At 42.3% G+C, this 27827-nt stretch overlaps 1 protein-coding gene across 1 annotated transcript; it reads left to right on the top strand.

Annotated features, from left to right (window-relative positions):
- The first annotated feature begins 977 nt into the window (after positions 1-977).
- On the top strand, positions 978-27123 carry TMED10 (transmembrane p24 trafficking protein 10). Its single transcript, XM_072986440.2, has 5 exons — positions 978-1279; positions 9082-9202; positions 18135-18208; positions 24494-24620; positions 25826-27123. The coding sequence occupies exons 1-5, from the start codon at positions 1037-1039 to the stop codon at positions 25945-25947; spliced, it is 687 nt and encodes a 228-aa protein (XP_072842541.1). The 5' UTR covers positions 978-1036; the 3' UTR covers positions 25948-27123.
- Positions 27124-27827: the final 704 nt, after the last annotated feature.

The raw sequence follows: 27827 nt of genomic DNA, 5'->3' as shown, positions 1-27827 counted from the left end.
ATGATAGTCAGAGAGTGCACACTGGATTCAATGGGATTTAATAATTACTAATTTAAATTCCAGTTATTTCAATGGTTTTAGGCTGGGCTATGACCATGCAGAGCCAGTTTATACAGCGACCAGAGGCTAATTTTCTCACCACCATTAGCACAAATAAATTTATTCACATGTACCTCATACTCCAAATAAAGCGGCATGCTCATTTCAAAAGTATGTGCACCTGGGAGTGGGGGAGAGCCACATCACGTACTTACTAAGGGATATTCCTTCCTCCCTCATCCTCACTGGGGATGAAGTCTGGAGCTAAACACAGTAGCAATGTTAAGTCCTGACTTCAATTTTGAAACATGTCATTCACACTAACGAGGCTGCGGAGGCGGGTGGGGAGTCCTGTCCTCCCACCGTGACGCTTCTTGTTTGGCGCGGTTTTTGAAGATGTAGCCCGGTTAGTTCGTGCAAGGAAAGAAACACAAAACGAAAAAAGGCAAACAAAAAAAAAATCATGGCAACTAAAAGATTTAACTGCTATAAAGAATTGTAAAGTATTTATTTTATTTATTTATTTACTCGACTTTTACCCCACCCCTCTAGACAATGTCTACTCCGGGCGGCTTACATGGATAAAAACACAAAAGTAAAACATATATAAAATCATCAAAGATACAATTATAATTAGTTCCGAATAGCACAGTACCAAGATGGCATGATTCAAGGAGAAAAGAAAAAGAGTAATAATCACTTAATTGATTGGACGTAGGCTTTCGCGGAACGTGTCCACGTCGTCAGCACTCTTAACTCTTACGTCTGACGACATGGACACGTTGCACGAAAGCTTACCTTAAAATATACCAGGCAGCTTTCAAGGAGCCACAACGTCTTTTTTTTTCTTTCTTTCTGGCGCGAACGCTCTTCTCCTCCTCCACCCTCCCCCCCCCGCCACCTCCAGGCACGCAAGCCGCGCGGGATCACGTGGCCCCGAGCGAGGGGGGGCGGAGCCAAGCCCCCGGCCGGCCTTGTGTCGCTCGGAGCCGCCGCCATGCTGGTGCTCTCGTTCCCCGGTGGCCGCTTCCCTCTCCGGCCGGCGGCCTTCTTCCCGTCCCTGCTCACGCTCCTTCTCCTCGTCTCGCTGCCGGGCCCAGGCCGGCCGATCTCTTTCCACCTGCCGGGCAAGGCCCGCAAATGCCTGCGGGAGGAGATTCACCGCGACATGCTGGTGACGGGCGAGTACGAGGTGGCCCCTCCGCCGGGCTCGTCCAGCGGGCCCTCCGCCAACCTCAAGGTGCCGCCGGAGAACGAGCGAGCGAGGGCTTCGTGTGTTTGTGGGGGGGGGGGCGAAAGAGAGAGGGGGGGCTTCGCCCGCGTGGGGGGGCCGTCGGACTTCTCCCACAGAGAGAGAGAGAGAGAAACGGGGCGTTTGGCCATGGCAAGGGGGGAAATAAAGGGGGGGGGTTTGTTTTCGTCCTCTTAGTCTCTGCCCGTGAGGGGGGCGTGGAGTCGTGCCCGGAGGCGGTGCGAAGGCCTCGTCGCCCCTTCCCGGGTGTTGCCGGCCCTTCTTGGGTCCACCCGGGCTCCTTCGGTTTTCGGGACACGTCAGCCGTTCTCGCCTCTCCTTAAAAGGGCGAAAAGGGGAAGAAGGAAATGAGTCTTTGTGCAATCGTGGAGGAAGGCGGCCCTCAGGCGCGCCCGCGCTCTGGCTGCTTTTCCTCCTCCTCCTCCTCCTCCTCCTCCTCCCTGCGTGCAACAGGCTGCCCACCTCCTGACGTTGTTTGCTTGGTTCTTTTTGCCGCCCAGCCGCCAATCAGTTTCTAATCTTTTATTTTTCCCAGTCGAGCTTGGCCCTTCAGTTCAGCAGCCCCTTTGCCTCTGAGTTGTGGCGCTGTATTATACCCACGACCTTGTGGCCGTTCAACGCTCACTGCAGGAAGGCTGTTGCATTGGGCGAGTGTGCAGAAGGTGCCCGTTTCGAGTGAGGAGTACTACTGCTCTCAGAAGCCCTGGCCTTCATAGCTCATGGTGATGAATCATGGGCATTGCAGTCCCAACAGTAGTGTATCTGGAAGGTTGCAGGTTCCCCAAGCTTATGGGTAAAAGAATCAGAATAATTACTGTATTGGGAATGGCAGCCTAACTCACACAAGGTTGGAAGCTATGTTAGCATCCAAGAGCAAACCAAGCAGTGATTGTTGGGTTACCACATGAAGGGGGAAGAACCAGTGATGAGGTGGTGTAACAGTGTATAATCAAGTATCATGATAATGGTGTTAGCAGGACATGGCCAAACATATGCCTGAAAAATCTAGGGTACGTACTGCGAAATGCCAAGATTATTTTTTGTAGGTACTTTTGTGTTTAAGAGTTGGAAGGTTTTGTTACAAAGGTCAGGGACTGCCACCCAAAATAGCAGCCCTACCTTGAGAGCTTGTCCTGGTTATACTTAGTTTAAATTGCCTTATGTTATGTAGTCATATTGTATTCCCTTACCACCAGCTGCAAATAGTGTAGAACAGAAAACGAGCCATAGTGTGGAATCACACTGTTTGGCAGTTTGGAACTATTCATTATGGAGATGGATGGGGGCCTTCATATATAACTGATGTTATCATTACCTTGTTTTTCTAATATGTAGATATGCCCTAAATGATCAAGTAGAAGATTCTGTTTTTTATGATTGCTTCAGCTGCCATACAGTGTGGTCTTTGGATATCACACAGTACAGCTACAGTTCAGTGAATGAGAATAGTAACTTTTAGAATGACACATACCATGCAACATAAAATATAATCCTAGCCACCCTTTATAAGGAGTAAATCACATTGAATTAATTGGGACTTATGTCTGACAGTGTACATTAAAAACAATATTTCTGTGGCTTATGATTCTTTACCAGAACAGTTTCAGGCTAAATTCTGAGCAGATGTGACAAATGAGTTGGATAACAAGACAAAAATGACTTCCCTCCAAATGTGACAGTGGTGTAGATGTAGTGATGCAGAGGTTCAAGAGCAAATTTGGTTTAATTGATTTTCTGACAGTGGCTGTGGTTTTTCTGGGTTGAGGAAAGGAAGTAGATAATTGCAGTCTGTAAAGAAGCCTTTAGACCACTATATCACCATTAGGTTTGTTTAAAAATGTATCTCTAACACTGGTCTTTGTTACCTAAACAGATTGCTGAGTATCTGGTGAGTCAGTTATTTGTACAATAATAATGTAAGGGCAAACAGGTTAATACAGGATGCTCATTTTTCTTTTAGAAAATGAGGAATTTGAACTAGAGCAGCCCATATCTGCATTGTTTTTACTCCTTCAAATCTTTGCATTTTAGGTAACAAGGTGTTTTACAGTTGACACACCAGCATTTTCCTCTTCTCAGTCCTCTCCATCCCCTGAATTGTTTCTGAATTTGTGGAGGATCTAGGTTTTAAAAAGTGATAGCTTGGGAGCAGTTTTTGTGAAAGTTTCACAGGTTCTGTTGATGAAGTTACAGTTTTGTTAAAGTATTATTTATTTATTTGAAATATTTGTACCCTACCTTTTTCCTTGAGAGGACCCAAGGCAGCTTACAGTACTAAAACAAGCAATATAAAAACTGGAGGGGGACCCCCTTTAAGCAGCTAATTACTGAGAAAAAGCATGTTTGAAGAAAAAAGTTTTTGCCTACCTGCCTGCCTGTGGATGGATGGCAAAGAAGGGAACAGTGTGACCGGTGGAAGGCAGTTCTGTAGCTTGAAAAGCGTGTCAGAGAAGGATCTCTCTTGTTTTTCGCCAAACGCTACTATTGGAGTGGCAGGACCAAGAGAAAGATATCTCTTGATTATTTAAAAACCTGGGCAGGATCATAAAGAGGGATGTAACCTTTCATATAGCTTGGACCCACAGTGTTTAGGGATTTGTAAGTCATAATCAACACTTTGAATTGTGTCCAGTAATGGACTGGTAGCAGGTGGAGTGTTGTAAATGGGGAGTTATGCAATCTCCTGTAACCAAGCTCCAGTTAACAATCTGGCAGTGGCATTTTGGGCCCCCTGAATTTTCTGAACACTTCCCAAAGGCGGCCCCACATAGAATACATTATAGTGATCCAAATGGGATCATAGAAAGAGCCTGAAAAACCCACAACAACCATTAGATCCCGGCCATGAAAGCCTTTGCAAATACATCATAGAAATACTTTGTGACTTGAATGTTTCCAGTCGAAGCTCAGGTCACCCTATTGAATAGGGAGATGACCTGGGCGGCTGACACGATTGCGCCTAAGCACGCAAAGCCCAGACAGCTTCTTGGTATACTTCTGAACTGCAGGCGATGAAGCAAGAGGGGAGACGGTTGGAGCACAGGTGGAGGAAGTCCCGCTGGGAGTCTGATCGAACACAACTTAGAGCCCATTACCGGGCCTATTTCATGGCAACATGGCTGGCAAAACAGCAATATTTCTCCAGCTGTATTGCTTCCTCAGAATGTCATCCAGCAGAGCTGTTTCGGGTGGTCCAGGATCATCTTCAACCGGGAAATCCGGTGGAGGTCCCGGACTGCTCATCAGCTCGCTGTGATGAGTTTGCAATCCATTTTGAGGAAAAAAATTGCTCAGATTAGCAGTGGGTTGGACTCCACCTTTACTGAAAATCAGAGGATGTGTCCAGTGTGCTGTGCGTAGGTCAGATATTAATGGATGGGTTTCAGTTGTTGAGACCTGAGAATGTGGACAGCATGCTTGGATCTGTCCATTCTACCACCACTCCTCTCGACCCTTGCCCATCTTGGCTAATTAGAAGATCTGCCAGGGGGGTTGCACTTGGGTCCAGGAGGCCGTGAATGTCTCTTTGAGAGAGGGAGTGGTCCCTACCACCTTGAAAGGCGGTAATTCGGCCACTCCTAAAAAAAGTCTAACCTGGACCCAAGGCTGGTGGTTAACTACCGACAAGTGGCAAACCTCCCTTATTTGGGCAAAGTGTTGGAGTGGGTTGTGGCCAGGCAACTCCAGGCGTTGCTGGATGAAATGGATTTTCTGAATCTTTTTCATTCAGGTTTCAGGCCAGGTTTTCGCATGGAAACTGCCTTGGTCAGCCTGTACGATGATCTTTGCCGGGAGAGAGACAGGGGGAGTGTAACCCTGTTGATACTCCTGGACCTCTCAGCGGCTTTTGACACCATCAGCCATGGTGTCCTTCTGGATAGGCTGGCTGGGTTGGGATTTGGAGGCATTGCTTTACAGTGGTTCCGCTCCTTCCTGACTGACTGTGTCCAAAGGGTGGTGCTGGGGGACAGTTGCTCTGCCCCATGCCATTTATGTCATGGGGCTCCTCAGGGCTCGATACTGTCCCCCATGCTGTTTAACATCTACAGTACATGGAACCGCTGGGAGAGGTCATCAGGAGGTTTGGGCTGAGGAGTCAGCAATATGCTGACTTTCCACCTATCCAGAGGAGGCGGTTTCTGTGCTGAACTCGTGTCTGGACCTGATAATGGACTGGATGAGGGTTAATAAATAGAAACTCAATCCAGACAAGACGGAAGTGCTGTTAGTGGGTGCTTCACTAGACAGGCTGGAGGGCCATTTCCCTGCTCAGAATGGGTTAACACTCCCCCTAAGGGATAGGGTCTGCAGCCTGGGGGTGCTCCTGGACCCCAGTCTAACTTTGGAAGCCCAGGTGGACTCAGTGGCCAGGGGCGCCTTCCTTGAGCTGCGGAAATTATACCAGCTACAGGCCTACCTGGACAAGCAGTCTCATGACAATTACACATGCACTGGTAATATCTCGTATAGATTACTGAAATGCGCTCTACGTGGGGCTGCCTTTGAAGACGGTCCAGCGACTGCAACTGGTCCAGAATCGAGCTGCGCAGCTGGTGAGTGGTGGGGCCGCTAGGGGACATATTAAGCCGATTCTGATTAAATTACGTTGGTTACCCAGTTCCTGCCGGGGCCCAATTCAAAGTGCTTGTTTTGACATATAAAGCTCTAAATGGCTTGGGCCCTGGATACCTGAAGAACCTCCTCCTTCCACATGAATCTACCCGGCAGTGAAGATCTAGCCAGGGGAACCTTTTGAAAGAGCTGTCCCTCAAGCAGGTAAGAGAGATGGCTTGTAGACAAAGGGCCTTTTCGGCAGCTGTCCCCAGACTATGGAATGCCCTCCCCACTGAGATTCGTCTGGCACCGACGCTGATGACATTTTGGTGCCAGGTCAAAACCTTCCTGTTCCAGAAGGCTTTTAATTGAAATAATATCAACTGTGGGTCCTGATGGAAATTTTTAGAGTATCTATTTTAATTGTATTTTAATTATTTTATCTTTTTATTGTATTTTAATTGTTGTAAGCCGCCCAGAGACCTTTGGGTAGAGTGGGCGGATAGATAGATAGATAGATAGATAGATAGATAGATAGATAGATAGATAGATAGATAGATAGATAGATAGATAGATAGATAGATAAATAAATAAATAAATAAATAAATAAATAAATAAATAAATAAATAAATAAATAAATAAATAAATAAATAAAAATTTTAAGCCAGAAGACTTAAAAATAAAGTTTATGCTGGTTTTTTATCTATTTACTCTATAAAAAGCACTTGCTTAATAGATGGATAGATCTTCGTTCCTTTTTTCTGAAAGGTTAGTCCCTAACAGTTAACATGTTCTGCACTATTTTATATGTACTTACTCATGCCCTATGCCTATCCTCCCTCATGTGTGTGCGTGTGTGCTTTTTCTCAGATAAAAGTAAATATCTTTTAAAAAAACTGAATAGTTTGATTGGTGCCCAAGGTTAATGAATTTGATTGAAGGGTTTTTAGATCTCAGTTGTTGCTACTTGGGAGTCCTTTATTTCCAAGTGATCTAGTATGCAGGTCAGTAAATCTAAATTTTAGTTGAAGTTTTGCATTATCCATTCAGTTCCTTCAGAAAACCACAGTTGTGCATTTTACTGCTATATATTGACTGCTATACATGTATAGATGATAGGTAGATGTAGAACTGTTAGCTTTTCATCAGAATAAAAAAATGTCCAAAGCTGGTGATTTTGGAGCAGCTACTTACAAGAATACCTTAACTGTTCTCCTATCAGATGCTTCTTTCCTTTCCAGAGAGGCAAAATGCTGTCTGAAACTTTTTGTGCAAAAGAACATAGTCTCAGGGAGCAGCAACGGGCTGGGATTAAAGATCTGATTTACAATTCTTTATCATTGTGCTATTTTTTTCTGTGTTCATGGCAGCTCATCATCGTGTTCCTTCCTTTCTTATTGTGACATATCAGCAATAACAGTTACGTTTTCTGTTCTGGAGGAATGCATCCAGTGTGCCAGTTGGCTCCACAGAGGAGGTTCTTTTATGGTTGTCATCCCTCTGGATCCCAGTCATGTGTGGGTGCTTATTGTTCAGGCAGGGTGTGTGTGGGGGAAACCATGCTTGTGAAGATGATGATGTTACTGTGCATAATGCAGAGCTCTGTGGAATATCTTTCATACTGGTTGTTCCCCCACAGTTGTGTAGGCAGATTTTTAACTAGTTTGTCCTACGTATACCCGGTTTGATGGGCAATGCTCTTGGCTATGAGTGGGCAACTTTTGACTGTTGCCAGATGAAGAGAAAAGTAAAGAGAAGTAGACGTGGTGGGCCTATATACTTTGGATGTTGTAGAAGTATACTAGTCCATGTCTGCATTTCCTTACTTTTCTCTTTGGACCTATGCCATTCAGCTTTATAGGTTAGAACTAGGGATGGGGGTGTTCATATATGAATACCCCCCCACACACAGCTGGACTTAACAAGGGGCCAGACTGTTCACTCATGTGTCCAGCAGTGGCAGCAGCCTCGGTCAGCGTTCCAATCACTCCCGGAGTGCCGCGCTCTTTCTGCTTATCTAGCCAACTTCAGGCAGGGGGAGGGAGAACAAATCTAGGAGCACCCCCAAGTTGCATATCTATGCTTTCAGAGGGAGTGCTACCATGTCCAGTACAGGCTACATCCCTATTCCTTGATCTGCCTTCCAACTGACTAGGAGCTCCTCTGTCTTGTCTAGATTAATTTTCAATTTACTCACTTTCATTCAGTCCATTACTGATTTAAATGGAAAGGAGAGATAATGATTCACAGGTTCAGCTGGAAATAAAAGTTCAAATCCTTGTGATATTCCCTACCCCTGTCTGTGAGCAGGGAATGATAACATTGCATTGGGAAAGAACTACAGTAGTTTTGATGTGTACAAATGTCTGAACATTTTTTGGTTGAAGAAACATCCCAAAGGTACTCTTTACTGTAGTTAGCAATACTTCAGGTAGCTTTCTAACATGCTTTCAGAAACTCTTTAAAGTTTCTGTTTTATTGTTTTACATAGAGGAGCAAATGTAGTGTTTTTGGTAGTTCGTTTCAGTGCTAGAGTTGTCAGTGTATAGTTCACCCTGTTTGGAGCTACTGATAACATGTTTAGTGAAATAAAAAAGTTCTTCCACCACAGAAACCTCAGTGTTTTTCTTTGAGATACTATCTCCAGTTTTAGTTGATGGTTTCATAGGGATGGCATTGATAGAGAGTGGATTTTTGTATTTAATGAGCTTTGTTGTTGTTGTTTAGTTGTGTCCGACTCTTCGTGACCCCATGGACTAGAGCACGCCAGGCCCTCCTATCTTCCACTTCCTCCCGGAGTTGTGTCAAATTCATGTTGGTTGCTTCAATGACACTGTCATTGAAGTTCATTTAATGAACTTACTATCTTATAATCTTATAATTTGATAACGAAAGCCCTAAAGCAGTAGGAGATAGGTAAAACAACATGCATTTGATTCCCTTGCTCTTCCTACAGTGAGCAGGGAGATAATTGCCTGCCTGCATTGTGGGAATTGTGAGATTTCTTTAGTATTGCAAAGGTAAGTGATTTATAGCATTAGAAGTATCTATTCAGGCAGAACATTTCTTAGAATTCTAATTCTTCATGGATTAACAGCGTAGTTAAATATTTGTTCAGGTGTGAAGGGGATTTAAAAAACCCAAAATAGTAGAGTTACATGAAGTTACCTTCTTTCTCATATTTTGCTAATTATTTGGTAATTAAACTGCTTGTCTCATATTCTTTTTTCATACAGATTACTGACTCAGCTGGGCACATTCTGTATTCCAAGGAGGATGCTACCAAGGGCAAATTCGCTTTTACTACAGAAGATTATGATACGTTTGAAGCTTGCTTTGAAAGCAAACTCCCTGTGGGTGAGTGTGAAAGATGCTCCAGGCACCTCTTTCCCTTCCCTCTTTATCAAGTGGATTTAAAAGGGCAACATTGGGTGAGATCCAAGGGATTTTGTTATGCCAAGTATTTTGAGATCTTTAGAAAGTGAAAGAGAACATTTAAAGATGAGGGAGTCCTTTCCAAAAATCACTAATGATGGTCAGTTGCTGCATTCCTTCCCAGAACTGCTTATGCTTGAGCAGTGGTGAAATCAAAATTGTTTTGATAAGAGAAGCAGTTTATAATCCAGGACAGGGTGCCAGGGTAAGTTCAGAAAAAAGGACATGAGGCTACAAGATAAGTTGTATGATTCTTTGCAGTGGGGGATGGTGAGCTTTCAGAGATTTGGGGGCTGCACCCACCTGCTCCAGGTCTTAAAAGTCTGCTCTCATGTGCCTCCCAGACCTCTATTTTAAAAAAATCCAAAGGGCCCTCACATTCTCTAGAGAGGACAAGGCAATTATGCTATGTTTCCCAACTCCTATGTTAGGTCTAGAAGGGTCCTTTTTCCAAAACCAGAGGTTAGTTTTGATTTAGCCCTAGGCCTAAAGCAACATGTGGGAGAACAGGGGCTTTTTGAGTTTAAAAACATATAAAAGCAGGAGAGCATTTGCTTCCCTGGGAGGCTGAATACAGCCTTTGGGCCTTACCTTGCCCATCCCTGCTTTACAAAAAAGCAACACTGTGCTGCCTTCCACAGTAGATTCTGTTGTACAGCCCTGCTGAAGTTTGGAGATGGGAGGGGCAGGTGGGAAGAGTCACTGAATCCTCAAAACCCTGCCCACTCATACCTAAAATCTGGTAGGATGTGGACAAAGTCAACTGTTTCCTTCTATTCTCATGGAGCAGATACTGTCTGTTTTTAGGCGGTCATCTGTATGTGGATATTAGACCAAAGGGAGTGTTAACTTTAGTCCCCTCAACAATTTGGTGTAAAGCATGTTCTCCTGTTTGAATGCTGAAGTACAGTGGTGCCTCGCTTAACGAGTGCACCGTTTAACAATTAATCCGCATATCGATGTGGATTTTGCGATCGCTTTTGCGATCGCATTACGATGTTGCCTATGGGGAAAAATCGCAAAGCGATTTTTCCCCATAGGCAACCATTTTCCCCCATCTGACCGGCGGGAGCCTCTGAAGGACCGCTCCCGCCGCTCAGCTGGGGGAAAATGTCGGCAGTGGGCGGCGGCCTCGGAAGGACCCCGAAGCCACCGCCCGACTGCCGACATTTTGCCTTCCCAGCTCTCAAAGGGCCCCCCTCCGACATTGGAGAGAACCCCTTTGAGAGCTCGGAAGGCTCTCAGCGGCGGCGGGGACAGGGTAGGGTGGATCCGGAAGGCTTCCAGGCAAAGCACTGGAAGCCGTCCGGAACACACACCCTGCCGCCGCCACTTGAAGTCGCCCCGTGCTGCCTATCCCAGTCATGCTAGCATGACTGGGATAGGCGGCGCGGGTCGGCTCCCGGCGGCTGGGGCAGGGTAGGGGGGTCTGGAAGGCTTCCAGTGCTTTGCCTGGAAGCCTTCCGGACACCCCCCCACCCTGCAGCCGCCACCGCTTGGATCCGCCCCGCGCTCAGCCGAGCATGGGGCGGATCCAAGCCCAGGATGGGTAGAAACGCCGGCCGGCTCTTGCGAAAGAGGGAGATGGAGGTCCCCGCTCTCCTTCGCAAAAGCCGGCCGGCGTTTCTACCCAGCTGGGCAGCGGGCTCTTGCAGAGGAGGGAGGTGGCTCCCTCCTTGCAAGAGCCCGCCTCCCAGCTGGGTAGAACGGCTCTTGCAAAGGAGAGCAGGGACCTCCACCTCCCTCCTTAGCAAGAGCCACCGGCGTTTCTACCCAGCTGGGCAGCGGGCTCTTGCAGAGGAGGGAGGTGGCTCCCTCCTTGCAAGAGCCTGCCTCCCAGCTGGGTAGAAAGGCTCTTGCGAAGGAGAGCAGGGACCTCCACCTCCCTCCTTCGCAAGAGCCGGCCGGCGTTTCAGCTGGGCAGCGGGCTCTTGCAGAGGAGGGAGGTGGCTCCCTCCTTGCAAGAGCCCGCCTCCCAGCTGATCGGCGGTTCCAAAATGGCCACCAGTTTCACGCCCCGCTTACCGAGGGCACGAAAATGGCGGCGGTATGGAGGAACTTTGCTGAACGGTGAGTACGGAAGCCATTGGAACGCATTAAACTAAGTTTAATGCGTTCCAATGGCTTTTTGCTTTCCGTTTAACAAGTGTTCACATAGCGAAGGTTAATCCGGAACGGATTAACCTCGCTATGCGAGGCACCACTGTACTTTCTACTCCTTGAAGATGGAATGCAGTCTCTTTGTAGCATCTTGCTTAGCAAAAGAACCCTTTTTCCAGAAGAGTGATATGTGCCCTTGCTTTGGTGCATTTTGTTATGAGAGGAAGAAGAGGAAGTGCACAAGATGTTGGTTGAATACCCAGACTTTGGTCAGCATTGCCTAACAAGTATTAGAACTGACATTTTCTTTAGTAGTGACGCATTTGGTCCTTTTTCTGTGAACATCTGTGTTTTTAGTTCAGGACAGATAGTCCACAGTTTTTGCTGCTGGTGGTGATCACAAATGGGGAGTGTTCATCTTGCAGAAGTCTTTCTGAGAGTTGAGGAAGGTTTCTGATTCTCACTATCCTGCTAGATGTCATAGGTTCTGTACTATTAGCCCATAGGTACTTAAGTGGGACAGTTACAGTGAGTGTTGTGTACTCCAGTGTACCTTTCCTTTCTAAAATATGTTGTTCAAAGTACCTAACAGCAGTAATACAAATAAAACATGATGAAATATAGAATTAAAAGGCATAAAAACAAGGGTGAAATTTCAGTGAAAGTAATCAAAACAAAAATTAAAACCAGTTGCAGCATGTATACCGGTCAGCATATGAACAAAGTGGCCTGTCTAAATGACAGATGCTGAAATCCTGTTGGTGTAAGTTATGCAGTATAAGGCTGATGATGTCCTCAGCAGGCACAAATTTTCAGAAATTAAACTTCCTAATGTGCAGAGCACCCACACTTCTGCATCATCCCTTTAATAGTTTGTACCCTATTTCCACCAAAATAAGACCTAACCTGGAAATAAGCCCTAGTATGATTTTTCAGGATGCTTGTAATATAAGCCCTACCCCCCAAAATAAGTCCCAGTTAAGTGAAACCCCGCCCTCCACCATTGTGCAGCAACCACAAGAAGACAGCATGACTGTATTTGAATGAATGTAGATTGTTCTACATGAAAAAAAATAGAACATCCCCTGAAAATACAGTAAGCCCTAATGCATTTTTGGAACAAAACTTAATATAAGACCCTGTCTTATACAGTATTCGGGGACTCTGTGACTTGTAGGATGGAATGGGACAATATGGTCTTTAACTAGCAAAAATCACTGCCACTAGGAAAGTCATCTAGTGGCAATTTTTGGCAACTAAAGACTTCTTTTTCCTGTTCCATGGCCTCCACAGATCCTTGACAGTGACATTACACAAGCATGGTGGGTGCCTCAGAACAGAAGTAAGAAATTTATTGCTTTTTGAAAAACTTACACAACTAGGGTTTCTTTTGTCTTTGGCTGCTGACAGAAGGTTATGAACAATAGGGTTATGTAGGGAAGGCTGTTTTGGATGAAATGTATAGCTGGTTTTAGGAGGTAACTCCCCAATCTAAAGTTTGTTTCTGAAATTGACTGAAAATAGGACTGGGATTTTGTTAGCATGCCTGTTAGATTGCTTTTTGCAATGGAATTGTACTGGTTTTCAAATAAATAATAATTTTTAGCCTGTTGTAGAAAAAAAGACAGTTATGTAGCAATTTAAAGATTATCAGATTAATCATTGCATGTTTCGTGGACTACTGTCCACTTTATCAGATGTATGAATGATTATCCGGAGCTTCTGAAATACAGTACCTGTCCCTCAAGACAAATATGAATTTTACAGTTGTCTGAAACAGAGGCATGTTTTATTTGAGCACTGTGCTCTGCAATGTGGTCTGTATAAACAGGAGTGCTGATAAATAAACCATATTTATAAACCTTTGAACCATGCTGTATGCTATTGGTAGCACTAAAAGTCTTTGAGGAGGATTCTGTGACAGTCATAGATGCAAGGTTATATTGCTTTGGAAAGGCAGATGCAACACAACATGCACTTTTGGCCGTTGGACCAAGTGGAGGTCTTTGAGCAATTGTGATTTCTTAAGCACTTAGCCACAAAAATGAGGAAGAGAAAGAGGAAGTGAAAGCCCCAGCTTTTTGCGCAGTGTCTGTTGCAGAGGGAAGAACTGATTTGCAAGACTTAGGGAGGCCCCTGTAATGATCCTGTTATTGCTATCATAGAGCTCTTCCCTTGCGTCACTACCTGTTCTCTTGGACATCAGGGCCATGCCTGTGTAATTCCCTGCCTGCAGAAATTCCTCTATTCCTCTTCTGTCATTGTGCTGAGGCTTGCAAGGGATACACAGTATGTGCCACATACTTTTGTAGGATGCCATTTTTCTCATTTGTCTTAAATGCAATCTTGTGCCCCTTCGGGCAAGGATGTTTTTCAAAGATCTATTGTATAAAAATACTTGTTTCATTGTTATTTTTAAAAACAAGCACATGTTAAATTTTAAATTGATTCCTTTCTTTTTCTGGTTCACACTTGAAATCCATACTGTCCAGTTCAAACCATGCTTAAATATTCTGAGAGTGCTCCTATTTTTGGTTTGAAAAAGATGATTCACTTTTTAAAACCTCTTAACCAGTATTTGTTCTACAGTAGTAGAACCCCCTGTAACCCCCTGCCACATTCGCATAAATAGGCCGTCGTTATCATTCCTTAACACAGTGGCACAATTGATGCTGATGCTGTTCTCTCTCTCTCTCTCTCTCTCTCTCTCTCTCTCTCTCTCTCTCACACTCACACTCACACACACACACACACACACACACACACACACACACACACACACACACACACACACACACACACACACACACACACACACACACACACACACACACACACACACACCGCTGCTGATTCTGCAGCCACTACTTCAAAGCTGAGGATGGAGCAGGCTGGGGGAGGTTAAAGGTAGGGAGAAGAGAAGGCAAAAGACTTCAAAGATGGACCAGGGGGCAGAAGAACATTGCTGTACCATAGGGAGGAGGCAAAACCTTTGCACAGAGAAGATTCCCTCTTAGAAACCAGTATGAAGGTTTCCTTGCAATGGCTTCAGAAGAGGCAGGCCATTTGTTTTTGTGTGTTTCTCCTGGGGGTTTGTTGTGTGTGGGTTTCCTCCCCCCCCCCTTTTTTTTTTTTTTTCCTTTTCCTCCTCTTTAGGCTCCGGAAGTGGTGCATTATATTTAAAATCTCTTTCTTGTGGAAGTGGCAATGATATCTTTATGCTGGCTTTTTTTGGTAAAAATAGTCCTGGTAATCCCATCTCATAAAATAGAGACTCCTTTCTTGCCCAGAGGCTTCAAATGGTGAAGACTATAAGCGAGTTTTTAGGAATGAGAAATGGACATATTTCATAGCCTGTGTATAATTTTATTATGATATTAGTTTAGGCCATCAAGTAATCAGTGAGAGTAAGCCGCCCAGAGACCTTTGCGTAGTGTGGACGGCATATAAATTAAATAAAATAAAAAATAAAAATAAATAAATAAATGTTCTGGGAGTTGCAAATGTTTGTTCAGACAAAATTTTGGATTCTATTTCCTCAAGGTGTTCATTGTTTCATCAAGAAGGATTATCCAGTGTTCCCCTCCAGCCAGTCTTTCTTCACTACACAGAGCAAGGGTTTGGAAGTCCATGGGAGTACTTATCACTCCAAGTACCCATTTTTGGTGTTTGGATGACATTTTATGTAAGAGGTGTTAAAAACAGCCTTTCCTTACCATACTTGTTTCTTTACTAAATTTGCAATATGTTTGGGCTGAAATTTCCCAGAAACTGTTCTTCCTGCTCAATACAGTTACATCTGTGTGTTTATTACTCCTCAGTAAGTATGCATAGAACATAATGTCACTGTGATTGATTCATACAAACTCATGTAGCTGTACATTTCTATACTTTTTAAAAAGAATTGATCTGCATAAGAACTGGCAACAGTAAAGATCTTATATGCTGATCTTCTCTGGTGATGGCTACATACATATAGCACCTTAGAAATTGTTGGGAGCAGTACCATGGAAAATGCTGATATTTCCATCCAGTGGAGAATGGCATTTCTCTCCCCACCCCCACACTGCATATCCTTCATTGTACTGTGCTGCCACCTACCTGACATTGAAGTAATTATTCTTGGTTTGAGGAAGAAAAATTGGTGTTCTTTATATGAAATATAAGTTTATCCTATGATCATTTCTGAGAAGTAAAGAGGGTAGACCAAACAGAATAGGGAGATTTCATTACCTCCTTTCCCCCATTGAGTGTGTCTGCCAGCTGGCATCATGGAACTAGGAGGAGGATATACATAGTTTCTGCCTTGATAATTCCTTTTTATTCTGTTCCTGGCCCTTTGCAGACCACAGGGTATTCATGGCAAGAGACACTGTAGCTCTGTACAAGCTCCTTGGACTTCTCAGATAAGAATCATAAATAGCCTCGGATATGTTTCCACTGTATAAGGTGGAGCAACAATGCCAACATCTGGTGCTTTCCTCTTCTGTGGATGAAGAGAACACCCCCACTCCAGCATAATCTACCTGATTTCTGGTATACATATGCATATGTAGTTAGGGGATCTTTTGAGAACAGAGAGTTTGGTTTGGAGGATAGCTCTTCATTTTTTAGCCTGAAAATCTCTACTTCATTCCACCGTGAAAGTAAGCTATACTCATGTGTTCTGAAACAGAACATAATTCTTTCATTGTTTTAACATCAGCGGGGCAGTGCCTTCAAATAAAGTGATTGGTAGATTGATATTTTTGAAGCAGAAGACTATTTTTCCTAGAATGGCTTGCATTATCCATGATGCTAAACTCAGATACCAAAGTATCTGAAACTCTGATAGGCGAGATCTTCCAGTTCAAATTTCTATTGTTTCCCACTCTTTTAAGATATATTTTAAATACAGTAATGCTACATCTGACATACCTAATGGAGACTCACCTTAGACATACTTGCCCTCTGAGAACCCCCAGTTAAAATGAGTTTCACATCCTTAAAATAATGGATATCAAATTGCTGGTCTGGGATTTCAAGATTAATAAATAAAATATTGATGTTATCTTAAATACTTCGTTACTTTGTTTCTATATTTTAAATTGTTTATATTATATGTTGTTAGCCGCCCAGAGTAGTCAGTTGACTAGATGGGTGTGGTATAAATTCAATAAATAAATAATAATATAAATATTAAATTAAAATAAGTAAAAATTAGATGTATCTTATTTCCGAAATAATCAAGCACTGAAAAAGTCTCTATAAAGAAACAAAATGCATTTTTTTCTACCCAGTATATTTTCAACACTATTTTTTGCATGACTATTTGAGAACACAGAATAGGTCCCATTGTGTTCAATGGGTCTTATTCCCAAATAATACAAGAATATATGTATACCACAATGATCTCGGAAAGATGCATTCCAGACATTTACAGGATCTGTAATAATTTGTATTTCAAAGGGTTGTTCTCAGGAAAAGCTCTAACTGAAGACAAATCTTCAATTTTCTCCCCTCCCCTTTAATTGGATCCACTTTGCTAGGCCCCGGGACTTGCTACCAATATCTGAGTGACTGTAGCTACCCCAGCAATTAGGAACAGGTAACTGGAGAATAAAGGAAGAAACAAGACACTAGCCAGAGTCCTACTGGTGCCCATAACTTGCCAAAGCTAGTACTGTAATGGCTAATTGACAAGGTGCGTCTCAGTCATGTGCCTGGTTGCATGGCTGATTATACAGCTGAGGTGCACTGTGGCACCTTGTCAAGCTGCAGAAATGGATCATAACATGTAACCCTTATGCAAATACTAATAATACAATTCCTGTACAGTGGTGCCTCGCTTGACGAGGATAATTCGTTCCAGTGAAATCTCTGTAGACCAAAATCCTCGTGAAGCGAAATAAAAAAGCCCATTGAAAACCACTCAATGCATTCCAATGGGCTAAATACCTCGGCATCCAGTGAAGATCCTCCATAGGGCGGGCATTTTCCAATGTCTGTGCAGCGAAAAATCCATCCTAAAGCACAGCGGGGAGCCATTTTACGCAGCGGCCGGCCATTTTGAAACTCGACAATCAGCTGTTTTGATGTGAAGAATCGGTTCCCGAAACAGGGAACCGATCGTCAGGAAGTGAATTTTGCCCATTAAAACATCGTTTTGCGATCGCAAAAGCGATCGCAAAAACCCCATCGTCAAGCGGATTTGTAATTTAATGAGGTAATCGTTAAGCAAGGCATCACTATTTGTTTCAGTGATATCAAGTATCAGTCAAAAAAATTAATTCCTAAAACAAATCCATAATCTTTTGTCTGACCTTTAACACTGGGAAAGTCTATACATTTTTAGTTAATTCTTTTATCAGTTCAGTCTAATATACCATGTTGAGTTTATACTTGCTGTTGCATTTAGACAGACTTGACTTTTTGGCTCCCTACAACTTGTCTGACATGAAATAGTTTGTATATTTTCTGATTATTCAGCCCTGGAGTGAAGACCAGGAAATTAGAGTGCTTTTGTTGCAGACTCCACATGATTATTTACAATCTGTTCTCATTACTTCTAGGAGTTCTTCCTTCAGCCAATCCTGTCAGCAAATGTTTCTGTGATTTTAGGCATAGTTGGACTATATTTTCAGTTGTTCTTAAGCTTTTATGGGAGGGCTGCAAATCTCTCCCTAGTGGAGGTGGGGGTTGGGTGGAGGTGGAACCAGGAATTTCCTGGCAGCCTGAACACTGCGTACAATGAATCCTTTCATTGCACTTCCAGGAACAGGGCGGATGCCAGACCAGCTCGTGACCTTGAACATGAAGCATGGAGTAGAAGCAAAGAACTACGAAGAGGTATATCCCTGCTTTTGCTGCTGTGCCTCTGTTACTTTCATAAGTACTCATGTGATCTTGTGAGGGGCCTTGGGGTTTATGGTGTGATTTTACCTTACCCGTCACTTTGATAGTTTGCCTGCTTTCTGGAACTTTTAAGAGAGCAAAGGTTTTTGTCTAGTGGATTTTTAAAATATTTCCAAACTCATTGCTAGGAGGAGGGGAAAGTTTGGCACATCAGTGAATTTCTTACCTTGAAGCTGGATTTCATATCTCTGCTCATTAAGCCCAGTTCCAATAGTCCTAGCCCAACCAGTGTGAGAGGTGCTTTTGAAATAAATATAATAAAGTTTGAATCATGAAATTACTCATTAACTACACTTTACAGATATAACTACATTTATTGTCAGACTTAGTATCTTCTGACAATATGTGCATGAATCTGCTTAATACTTGTTAAACCACTGATCTTTTAACCTAGAACTCTTGACTCTCTTTCCCAATCATGATGATATTCTTTGGTTAGAGACTTCAGAGACTGAACCTTGAGTTTTGTATATGTGAAGGATTATGAATAGTACAGTGATAGAGCAAAAGCTTGTGGAAAGCCTACAAGCAAGACATGAACACAGTAGCATTTTTCCAGTCATGTTCGCTAGCAACTGATGTCACAAAACATTGTGCCTCTGAGAGTGGAGTCAGTTCATAAACATATTGACTAGTAGACACTGACTAGACTTGCATGGATAGGATTGCAACCTTACTGTGCATCTCTTTCCATGAGCAGCATTTTGCATCTGATCCTGCTTTGCAAATCTCAATATTCTAGTAGGAGTAGATCATGCAAGGTTTACGTCTGCTTACTTCATGTTAGAACCTATTACATTGCATATAGAGGGCCTTTGGTTCAGTCTTGGACACCTCCAGTGAAATGGGTCTAGAAAGAGCTGGAAATATCCGTGCCTGAATCATTAGAGAGCAGCTGCCAATTGGAATATGTGACTGGCCATTTGGTTAATTGATACAAAACTGCCTCACATTGTTCACGTGATGCAAACCAAAGTGACTTGCAGTATGTTCACAACATGTATTTTATCACTAAACTGCAAACATTTTCCTTTCATTCTACATTCTGGCAGTCAGATCATTCTCCGAAATTTCAGGCCCCTTCTCTGTACAAACTCTACAGGAACAAAATATATTTTAAAAGAAACATGAAAAGTGACATTTAAGGTTCTCTCATTCGTAACTCTTCATATATAGATATTATCTCAGTGCAGGAAGGATTTCATTGTCTATTTTGCTAAGAGAACTTGGATTGGGAAGGCATAGTGGCTTCGGAAACCGTAGTTATGGATGCAGAATGACAGGATGTATTATTGCATTTTTCTTACTTTGCTCATACATTTCTTATTCTACCAAGATATTATCTGCAATAGAATGTTTTCCCTTCATTTTGCTCCTATAGGATAGTTGATTGTATCAGTGCCATGTGATCACTTTGAGTGTATTTTGTCACATTTTAAAATTGCAAGCAACTTGGCTTAGCAAGTGCCAGGTGCTGTTACATTACTCTCTCATTTTTAAAATGAATCAAAACCTTTATATACTGTTATATGATGCATGCATGTCTAATGTATTGATGATAAAAAGGATTGGAAGAGATCTTGGAGCTTATATAGTCCTGTCTCCTGCTAAGTGCCCATGGATGCCATGTGAAGGCTTTCTGAAGAATTCTTCTCATTTGGCTAGTGTTGCCAATCAATTCTCAGCCAGAAAGGATAATTGTGGGCTCTAAAATTATAAGGGAGAGAGTGTATGTGCAAACCTTAGGCACAAACTCCAGTAATTTAAAAATACTGAGAAAACTATGGAGCAGAAAGGTGTTGTTGTTTGAGAGCATCCCAGAGGTGAGAATACTGTGGAGGATAGTTTATTCAGCATATCCTGACCAAGATACCCAAATAAAACCTCCATTGACAGAGAGTACGTTGCAGGTAGAGGCTGCTTTTGCACTCTGCATACAAATTTTGCTGTAATAGCAAAATGTATATTTCTGCATTTTTATTAGCAAATAACAATATGGATAGTGTTTTCTTCACTTGGGTTAATCCTAAACAGAAGTTGAGAAAATAATGCATAGAAGAGATTTTACATCTTACTTGTGCTGATTATTCTGACTATTACTTACTGTACCAGTTGTATTGATGATTAGAAGAAATCAGCAAGAGAATAATTTCAGTCATAATTAATAGGTTGCACATTTGAGAAGTGCTGGTTTTAACAGCTGGTCCTAGACGTGTGTCTATCTCAGTGCCTCCTAAAAGAGAGAGAAAACAGAAACAATTGACCATCAGAATCCAATAAGGAATTGTGTCAGAGCATAAAGATATGGCAAAAGTATCCAATATCCTCATGAATGGGTGTACCCAAGTTTATTCAGACCTCTTTGAGTTGTTTGTTTGGTTTACAAAAACTGCTGTTAATGCAGTTGTTTGTCTTGCTAAACAGAACATTTTGTCTCTCTCCCCACCCCCGCCCCCCGCATCTTACTTGTAAAAACTGTACACAGCATGTAGGATTTTCCTGGAGCTACCAGATTCTGCTTAGTAGCATTCTAGGCCCCATTCCTGTCCTTTAAACCACTGGTTCTTAACCTTGGGTTACTCAGGAGTTTTGGACTGCAACTCCCACAAGCCTTCACCACCAGCTGTCTTGACTGGGGTTTCTGGGAGTTGCAGTTCAAAAGCATCCGAGTAACAAAGGTTAAGAACCACTGCTTTAAACTAAAATACAAGAACTCAAAGAACTCAGCAATCCTGCAGTGTTGCTAAGTTTTTAAGGCAAATATCCTGTTGCTAGTCCCGACTAGACCCAGTAGATTGCTAGCCTAAAAGTCACTGTACTGTGTGCTATTACTGTGGTTTCACTGCCTCCTTGTGGCTGTGCAACAAATAGTAATAGTAGTAAACTTGTTCTGTGTTCATTCTGCTACTTTAAGAATTAAATTTGACACACTTAGCCTATTTGGATATATGTAAGTTGTGCTGTGTTCACTGGGGTTTACTCTCTAATACCATTCTTTCCAGATAGGTTTCTGCTTGTTTTTTATGAGACATATTAATATTATTGAAGTTTACGTAACTGTTTTTATTCTGTTAAAGATTTTTTAAAGGAAAATTAAAAAGTAACTAACTAGAGCCCACTAAACTTCCTGTGGGTTGGAGAAGTAATATGCTGTATCCATCATTGTGGTTCACAGGAGAGAGAAAAACCCACCAGGCAAGAAAACAATGCAGTTAATCATGAGAACACTGAACAAAATTCCTTTGATATAATTGACAAAAGAAGGAAATAAAGTTGCCTTGCCCTTTGCCTTAAATGGCTTTAGTGATTGTAGGAGAGGGAAATTGAGCAGGAAGTTACAGTGCCCTTTCATTGTGAATCATCCTTGTGCCTTTGAATGTATTGCTCAGGCACTAGCAGAATGGGATCAGATTTACTGAACAACTTAGATTACTCTTTTACTGGGGTATATGTGATGACTTGGAAAAAATAGAACCAACCCATCACAGTACAATTTTGTGTGTGTTTATTGAGAAATTCGTTTCATAGCAGTAATCTCTGCAAAGTACTTGTGTTAATTTGTAGTCTGTTGCAGTGGATCCAAAGAGTTGTGTGTCCTCTTACAGATAAACAGTTTTGTTTGTATAGTCATGAACTATAGTTCTTTTGCATCTAGAGAAATGGATTGCATTTTTGTACATTATATAATTTAGTTTATGCTAAATAAAACTTGTTAGTCTTTAAGGTGCTACAAAACTCTTTGTTGGTTTTATAGTCAATTGGGTTTACTCAAAACATGTTCAGCATTGTAACTATAAAAATCCTAGCTTTAATTTAAAAATAAAGAGTAAGATGTTATTGAACCTAATCCTCAGCCATAACACAGAATTGAGTTTTAATTTCTTATCATATATGTCCATCTTGCTCCCTCTCTACCAGCAGACAAGGTTCAGTGTACAGTGGTGCTCCGCATGACGATGATAATCCGTTCCGTTAAAATTGCGATTGCAAAATGATGATTTCAGTGGGGAAAATTCACTTGACGATGATCGGTTCCCTGTTTCGGGAACTGATTTTTTGCATTACAGTGGTTTTCGAACAGCTGATCGGCGGCTGTCAAAATGGCTCCCTGCTGTGCTAGGGACTGATTCCTCACTATACAGGCACGGAAAATGGCCGCCCTATGGAGGATCTTTTCCCGCCCTATGGAGGATCTTCACTTTACGATGAGGTATTTCTTCCATTAGAATGCATTGAATGGTTTTCAATGCATTTTAATTGGTTTTTTAATTTCGCTTGACGACGATTTTGTTTAACAGCGATTTGAACGGAACAGATTATCGTTGTCAAACGAGACACCACTGTACTTGTCCTCCGCTCTTCCTCAGTAGCATGTTGGACGCCTTCTGACCTGAGGGGCTCATCTCCCAGCATCATATCTTTTAGCCTTTTGTTTCTGTCCATGGAGGGACGTGGTGGTGCTGTGGGCTAAACTGCAGAAGCCTGTGCTACAGGGTCAGAAGACCAGCAGTCGAAAGATCGAATCCATGTGACGGAGTGAGCGCCCGTCGCTTGTCCCAGCTCCTGCCAACCTAGCAGTTCGAAAGCATGCAAATGCAAGTAGATAAATAGGGACCACCTCGGTGGGAAGGTAACAGCATTCCGTGTCTAAGTCGCACTGGCCATGTGACCACGGAAGATTGTCTTCGGACAAAACGCTGGCTTTATGGCTTGGAAACGGGGATGAGCACCGCCCCCTAGAGTCGAACACGACTGGACAAAAAATGTCAAGGGGAACCTTTACCGTTACCTTCTGTCCATGGAGTTTTCTTGGCAAAGATACAGGAGTGCCTTGCCAGTTCCTGCTCCAGGTGGATCGTGTTTAGTCAGAACTCTCCACTATGACCTGGCTGTCTTGGGTGTCCTTGCACAGCATAGCCCATAGCTGAATTACTCAAGCCCCTTTGCCACGACAAGGCAGCAATCCATGAAGGGGCCTTTTCATGTAGTTATGTCATATCCAGGCACTAAAAATAATCAATTTAAATGAATTGAAAGCTTCCTAACCTCCCCCTTCCAGGTTCTAAGACTCTCTTTCCAGGTCACCACTGGCACCACTGATCCTGGTAGCATTGATCCAGTTGTAATTTTTATTATTAAACACTCCCCTCTCCCTTGCACTCCAGAGGCTCCCAAAGCCTTCCCTGAAGCAAAAGAGAGTTCTAAGGAGCCCCAGAACCTGAAAAGAAGGAGATAGGAAGCTTTCAGTTTGTTTATACTGATTTTTTCTGATGCCTGGATCTAGTTTACACTAGTATTTCTTTGTGAACAGGATTTTGCCCACTCTCAGTTAGCTAATCCATTTAGCTAGGCATGATATTTTCCTTGTCTGGTTCCTGAAACATCAGAAGAAGAGTCCTTCTGGTAGTCACAAAAACTCTGTTCTCTTCATGTGTTTTCTTTTAAAAATCACTGAAACAAGGGGGAAGATAATGCCATCACTACTTAAATAATTTTAGTTCCTACATTATTTTAATATAACGGTTTGAATTGTGGCAATTTTAAGATTAAGCAGTCAAAAGGAAACAAGAGGAAGCATAGCTCGATAGTAGAGCACAAGGTTTGTGTGCACTTTCAGATCATTGCATCCTCTTGTTTAAAATGTTGACTCTCTGGCTGCCAGGGTATTCTGGAAGTTGTCTGAAAAAGTAACATTTCCAAGCTCTGGCCAGCTATACTTTTGGGCCAACACTGTGCATTCAAAAGACAGGGACACAGTCTTGTTCTTAAATTGTACCCTAAAAATTAATCTGACATGAATTCAGAATTCCACAGATGCTGAGAGAAATGTTTATGTTTCGAATGATGTGCAGCAATGCTTTTTTGTTATGGCATTTATTACCCTTAGTGTAGTGGATAAAGTAATGGATTAGGACATCTGGAGTTAAATTTTCACATCCATGGAAACGACTAGGTGTATGTGTGGCACTGGTAAAACCACTCCTTAAACATATTACTTGCTTTGAAAACCCTAGCACATAGCACAAACACATATTTAATATTCATCTGTGCTTTAAAAAGAAGCAGCAGCTCTGTACTCAAAACACATCTGACTGGGAATAACTCTCATTTTGGCAGCAAGGCCATGTGTTGATTCTTGGGTCTTAGAAAACTGCTATCCAAACTTGAATGGGGCCCATGTCTTGTAGCTCACTGATCTGAAGTATCTTTCTTTGACAGATTGCTAAAGTGGAAAAGTTGAAGCCTCTGGAGCTGGAGCTGCGAAGGCTAGAAGATCTTTCAGAGTCCATTGTGAATGACTTTGCCTATATGAAGAAGCGGGAGGAGGAGATGCGGGATACCAATGGTAAGTACTTGTGTGCTTCCAAGTCAGGGAATAGCATTGTTTATCTCTTACTAAGACTTAGGGCAGTGGCAGCGAATCTTTTTGGGCCCAAGTGCCCAAACTGGGGGGAGGGGGATAAACCCCGGTGAGCCGCAGCGGTGGAACCCAAAGTGGCGGCAGCAGAACAAAGTGGCGGCAGAAGGGGGAATCCTGGGCATAGAGGTGCCTCAAGACCCCACTCCGGATCCACCACCAGTGCCAGCTGCTCCGGATCCTGGCCTGCTGCCTGTCGAAGTGTCAGCACTGCAGCTGCAGCCGCCTCCTGAGGTTAGGCTGGGTGGGGGAAGTCGCAATCCAGCGACCTATCTCTTGCGTGCCCGTAGAAAGGGTTCTGCGTGCCAGCTGTGGCATGTGTGCTGTACGTTCACCATCACTGACATAGGGTGATGTCTGGTAATTTTAATAATAATTTAGATAAGATTGTCTGATCAGTCCGTTTGTTGCTAAGCAAACCATCAGCAAACTTTTGAACAGGTTATCATGATAGTTGAATGTTCCAGCACCATATATACTTTTTTATAACATGGGCTAGTACTTCTATGTCAGTAAACTGGTGTGTGTGTGTGTGTCCCTCTATGGTGTTGGACTGCAATCCCCATTCTTTGTCATTAGACATTCTTGACATTCTTTGTCACTAGATTCCCATCATGTTCTTTTTATCACCACAAATAGTGTTCTCCATACCCAATCATAAGAGAACTCAAATTGTGTGTTTGAGAGAAAATTAGCAAAATAATATTCATGTGATAATCATCTTTTTAAATATATATATATAAATGCAGTGTGCTTGTTGCCTTCTGATTGATTCTTTGTAGAGTTTGGGAGGAAAAACCCAACTCCAGAAAGGATTGAGATGAATCAGAAGAGATACAGCCATGGGGGTGACAGCAAGAGTGTAAAAACATGGTAAAGACAAACATTGATGCAGGGCAGAGATGCTCCCTCTCTAAACACTTAGGCTTTCTGTACATACTGCTCTATTATTTTTGTAGCCCTGAGAACTAGGATCATGAGTTGTATCTCCTCCTTTGGTGCTTATTGTTATGTCAGCAATTCAAGTGGAAAAAATACAAGACCATTTATTCATTGTGTTGAAATCATCAAGGGACTTGGGGCTTCTTAGCTTTTGCTTTGAGTAACAATATTTATTTTGTCTTTATTTACAGAATCTACCAATACTCGGGTACTATATTTCAGCATTTTCTCCATGTTTTGCCTTATTGGACTAGCTACTTGGCAGGTCTTCTATCTGCGTCATTTCTTCAAGGCCAAGAAGCTGATTGAATAACAGAAGGACAGTTTCCCTTTTTGAAATTCCAGCAGAACAAAACAGAGAACCAACAGTGGTCATTTAGAGCCACCTCAGAGCTGACCAACTAAATGGAGCTTTTTCTGTAATCTACCCCCATGGGGAGGGAGGGAAGTCCTGGGAACGGAAAACCATGAGGAGGTTCTTACTGGATAGAGTGGGAAGAAATAAAATTATCTCAAGACATTTTTGGTTGGCTTTTGCACTGTCTTTCTCTCTCCTTAAGAGCTTATGTTGGCTGATTTCTTAAAATTGATCCTTTAAGCCTCTTCATTACATAAACTTGTTAAACTTGAAGTAGTCCATCTGTTACCACATAAGGTTTTGTGTGAAAATGGCCCAGATATGCTTGAAGTCACTATTATCATAAGCAGGTCTTTTTGCAGAATGGTTAATAGAAGTGGAGTGGAAATTCTCTGTGGTAGTTTTCTATCAAAATACTTACTGTTCGTTAATAAAGGGTGAATGGGGGAAATAAATAAGCCACTCTGCTTAGATAACAGAATACAGTAACAGGATGTACTTCAGGCTCTTTGTCTTCTCTTGTCCAATTCATTCTTTGATGTCATTTCTTTTCTAAATTGTTCTGAAATGGTACAGTTGTTGAGAAAATCTTGGATTCTATAAAAGGCTGTTTGTTTAAATCTAAGAAGTGCTTGTCAAATGTATACTTTCTGTACATGAGCAGGTTAAATCCTATTTTTGAAGGAAAATCTGTCTTTTTTCTCTGCCCAGCATAAAGCTCTGTTATCTGCCAAAGGTAGAAGTAAACCTGCTACTGATTCAATGTCTAACCTCTTTTGTAACAGACTTCAGATAAAATTACAGCCCAGTGTTTGTAGCCCTGCATGTTAGAATTCTGTTACTTGATGGTAGTGGAATTAACCAGTGAGATAAATTGTAAATAAGCTCTAGCTGTGTGTCAAAAATGTATTTTTTATTGTTCCTGGACTCTATGAGTTTCAGGGCTTTTAGCAAAAACAAGAATATATTGAACATGGTGGTTCTGAATCATACATGTTGATTCCATGTGGCCAGCGGGACAGCTGTTTAGCCCTGTTTTCATAAAACAAAAGTAAAAGGATATTTATCCTGAAAAGCTGTGTAGTTTTTGGCACTAATACCTAAGCATTAAAGGACATGCTGTGTAGAAAAGACTGCCTCTGTGCTTTCTCAGTTGCCAGCAGTGTGACACTGCACTGTCCAGTATCAGATTTGTTTTGGAAGATTATTAGGCAACCTGGTCAATACTTGCCATACTGGCTTTAGAAGTCCAAGCTAAGTTGGTCATTTATGCCAGCTCTGTTTCCAGTTAAAGCACATTAAAAAAAGGTGTTCTTTCCATCAAAGCAAAAACATTTATTTCTCTTTACTTAAATATGGGCAAAAACATGATACAAAAATGAGAAAGATGAAAAGTCTTCATGCACAAACACAAAAAGAGAGTAGAGACAAACAATAGTATGAAACCATAGAACTAGTTGGTTTGTTTCTTCTCCCTGTTTTGAAGAAGCATCTTTGGAAATTGCTTCCCCTGGTCATTGTTTTCAGTTTGCCAAAGATTAACCTTTATTTGAGATTTTTGCTTCAATAGTTTTAATGTAGCTTGACCTGACTTTCCTAACTCTTGCTAAGTGAAAACCTATGAGGAACCAGGAGAATTCGTTCAAAAATGCGATTTGCAATTTTCCCCAAGAATTTTTTTGTTAAGAGAAATAATCTCCAGATTTTTTTCTTGCAAATCTCTTTTCATTTCCTTTATAAGAGTTTACTTAAGGACCTGTTTTCTTCCAGCTTTCATATTTCAGTACATTATCATTTCTATACCACTCTTTACTACAGTTCTTACCCATTTATGC

This window comes from Pogona vitticeps, chromosome 1, assembly GCF_051106095.1.
Source record: "Pogona vitticeps strain Pit_001003342236 chromosome 1, PviZW2.1, whole genome shotgun sequence".
NCBI lineage: Eukaryota > Metazoa > Chordata > Lepidosauria > Squamata > Agamidae > Pogona > Pogona vitticeps.
This window is presented reverse-complemented; position numbering and strand designations above follow the sequence as displayed.

What these genes read in the sequence shown, in the direction of transcription:
- TMED10 (XM_072986440.2), top strand. Translation starts at nt 1,037, where the DNA reads ATGCTGGTGCTCTCGTTCCCCGGTGGCCGCTTCCCTCTCCGGCCGGCG. An exon ending in TGAAAGCAAACTCCCTGTGG is followed by an intron (nt 9,203 to 18,134) that starts GTGAGTGTGAAA and finishes TTGCACTTCCAG; the next exon opens with GAACAGGGCGGATGCCAGAC. An exon ending in AAGCAAAGAACTACGAAGAG is followed by an intron (nt 18,209 to 24,493) that starts GTATATCCCTGC and finishes TTTCTTTGACAG; the next exon opens with ATTGCTAAAGTGGAAAAGTT.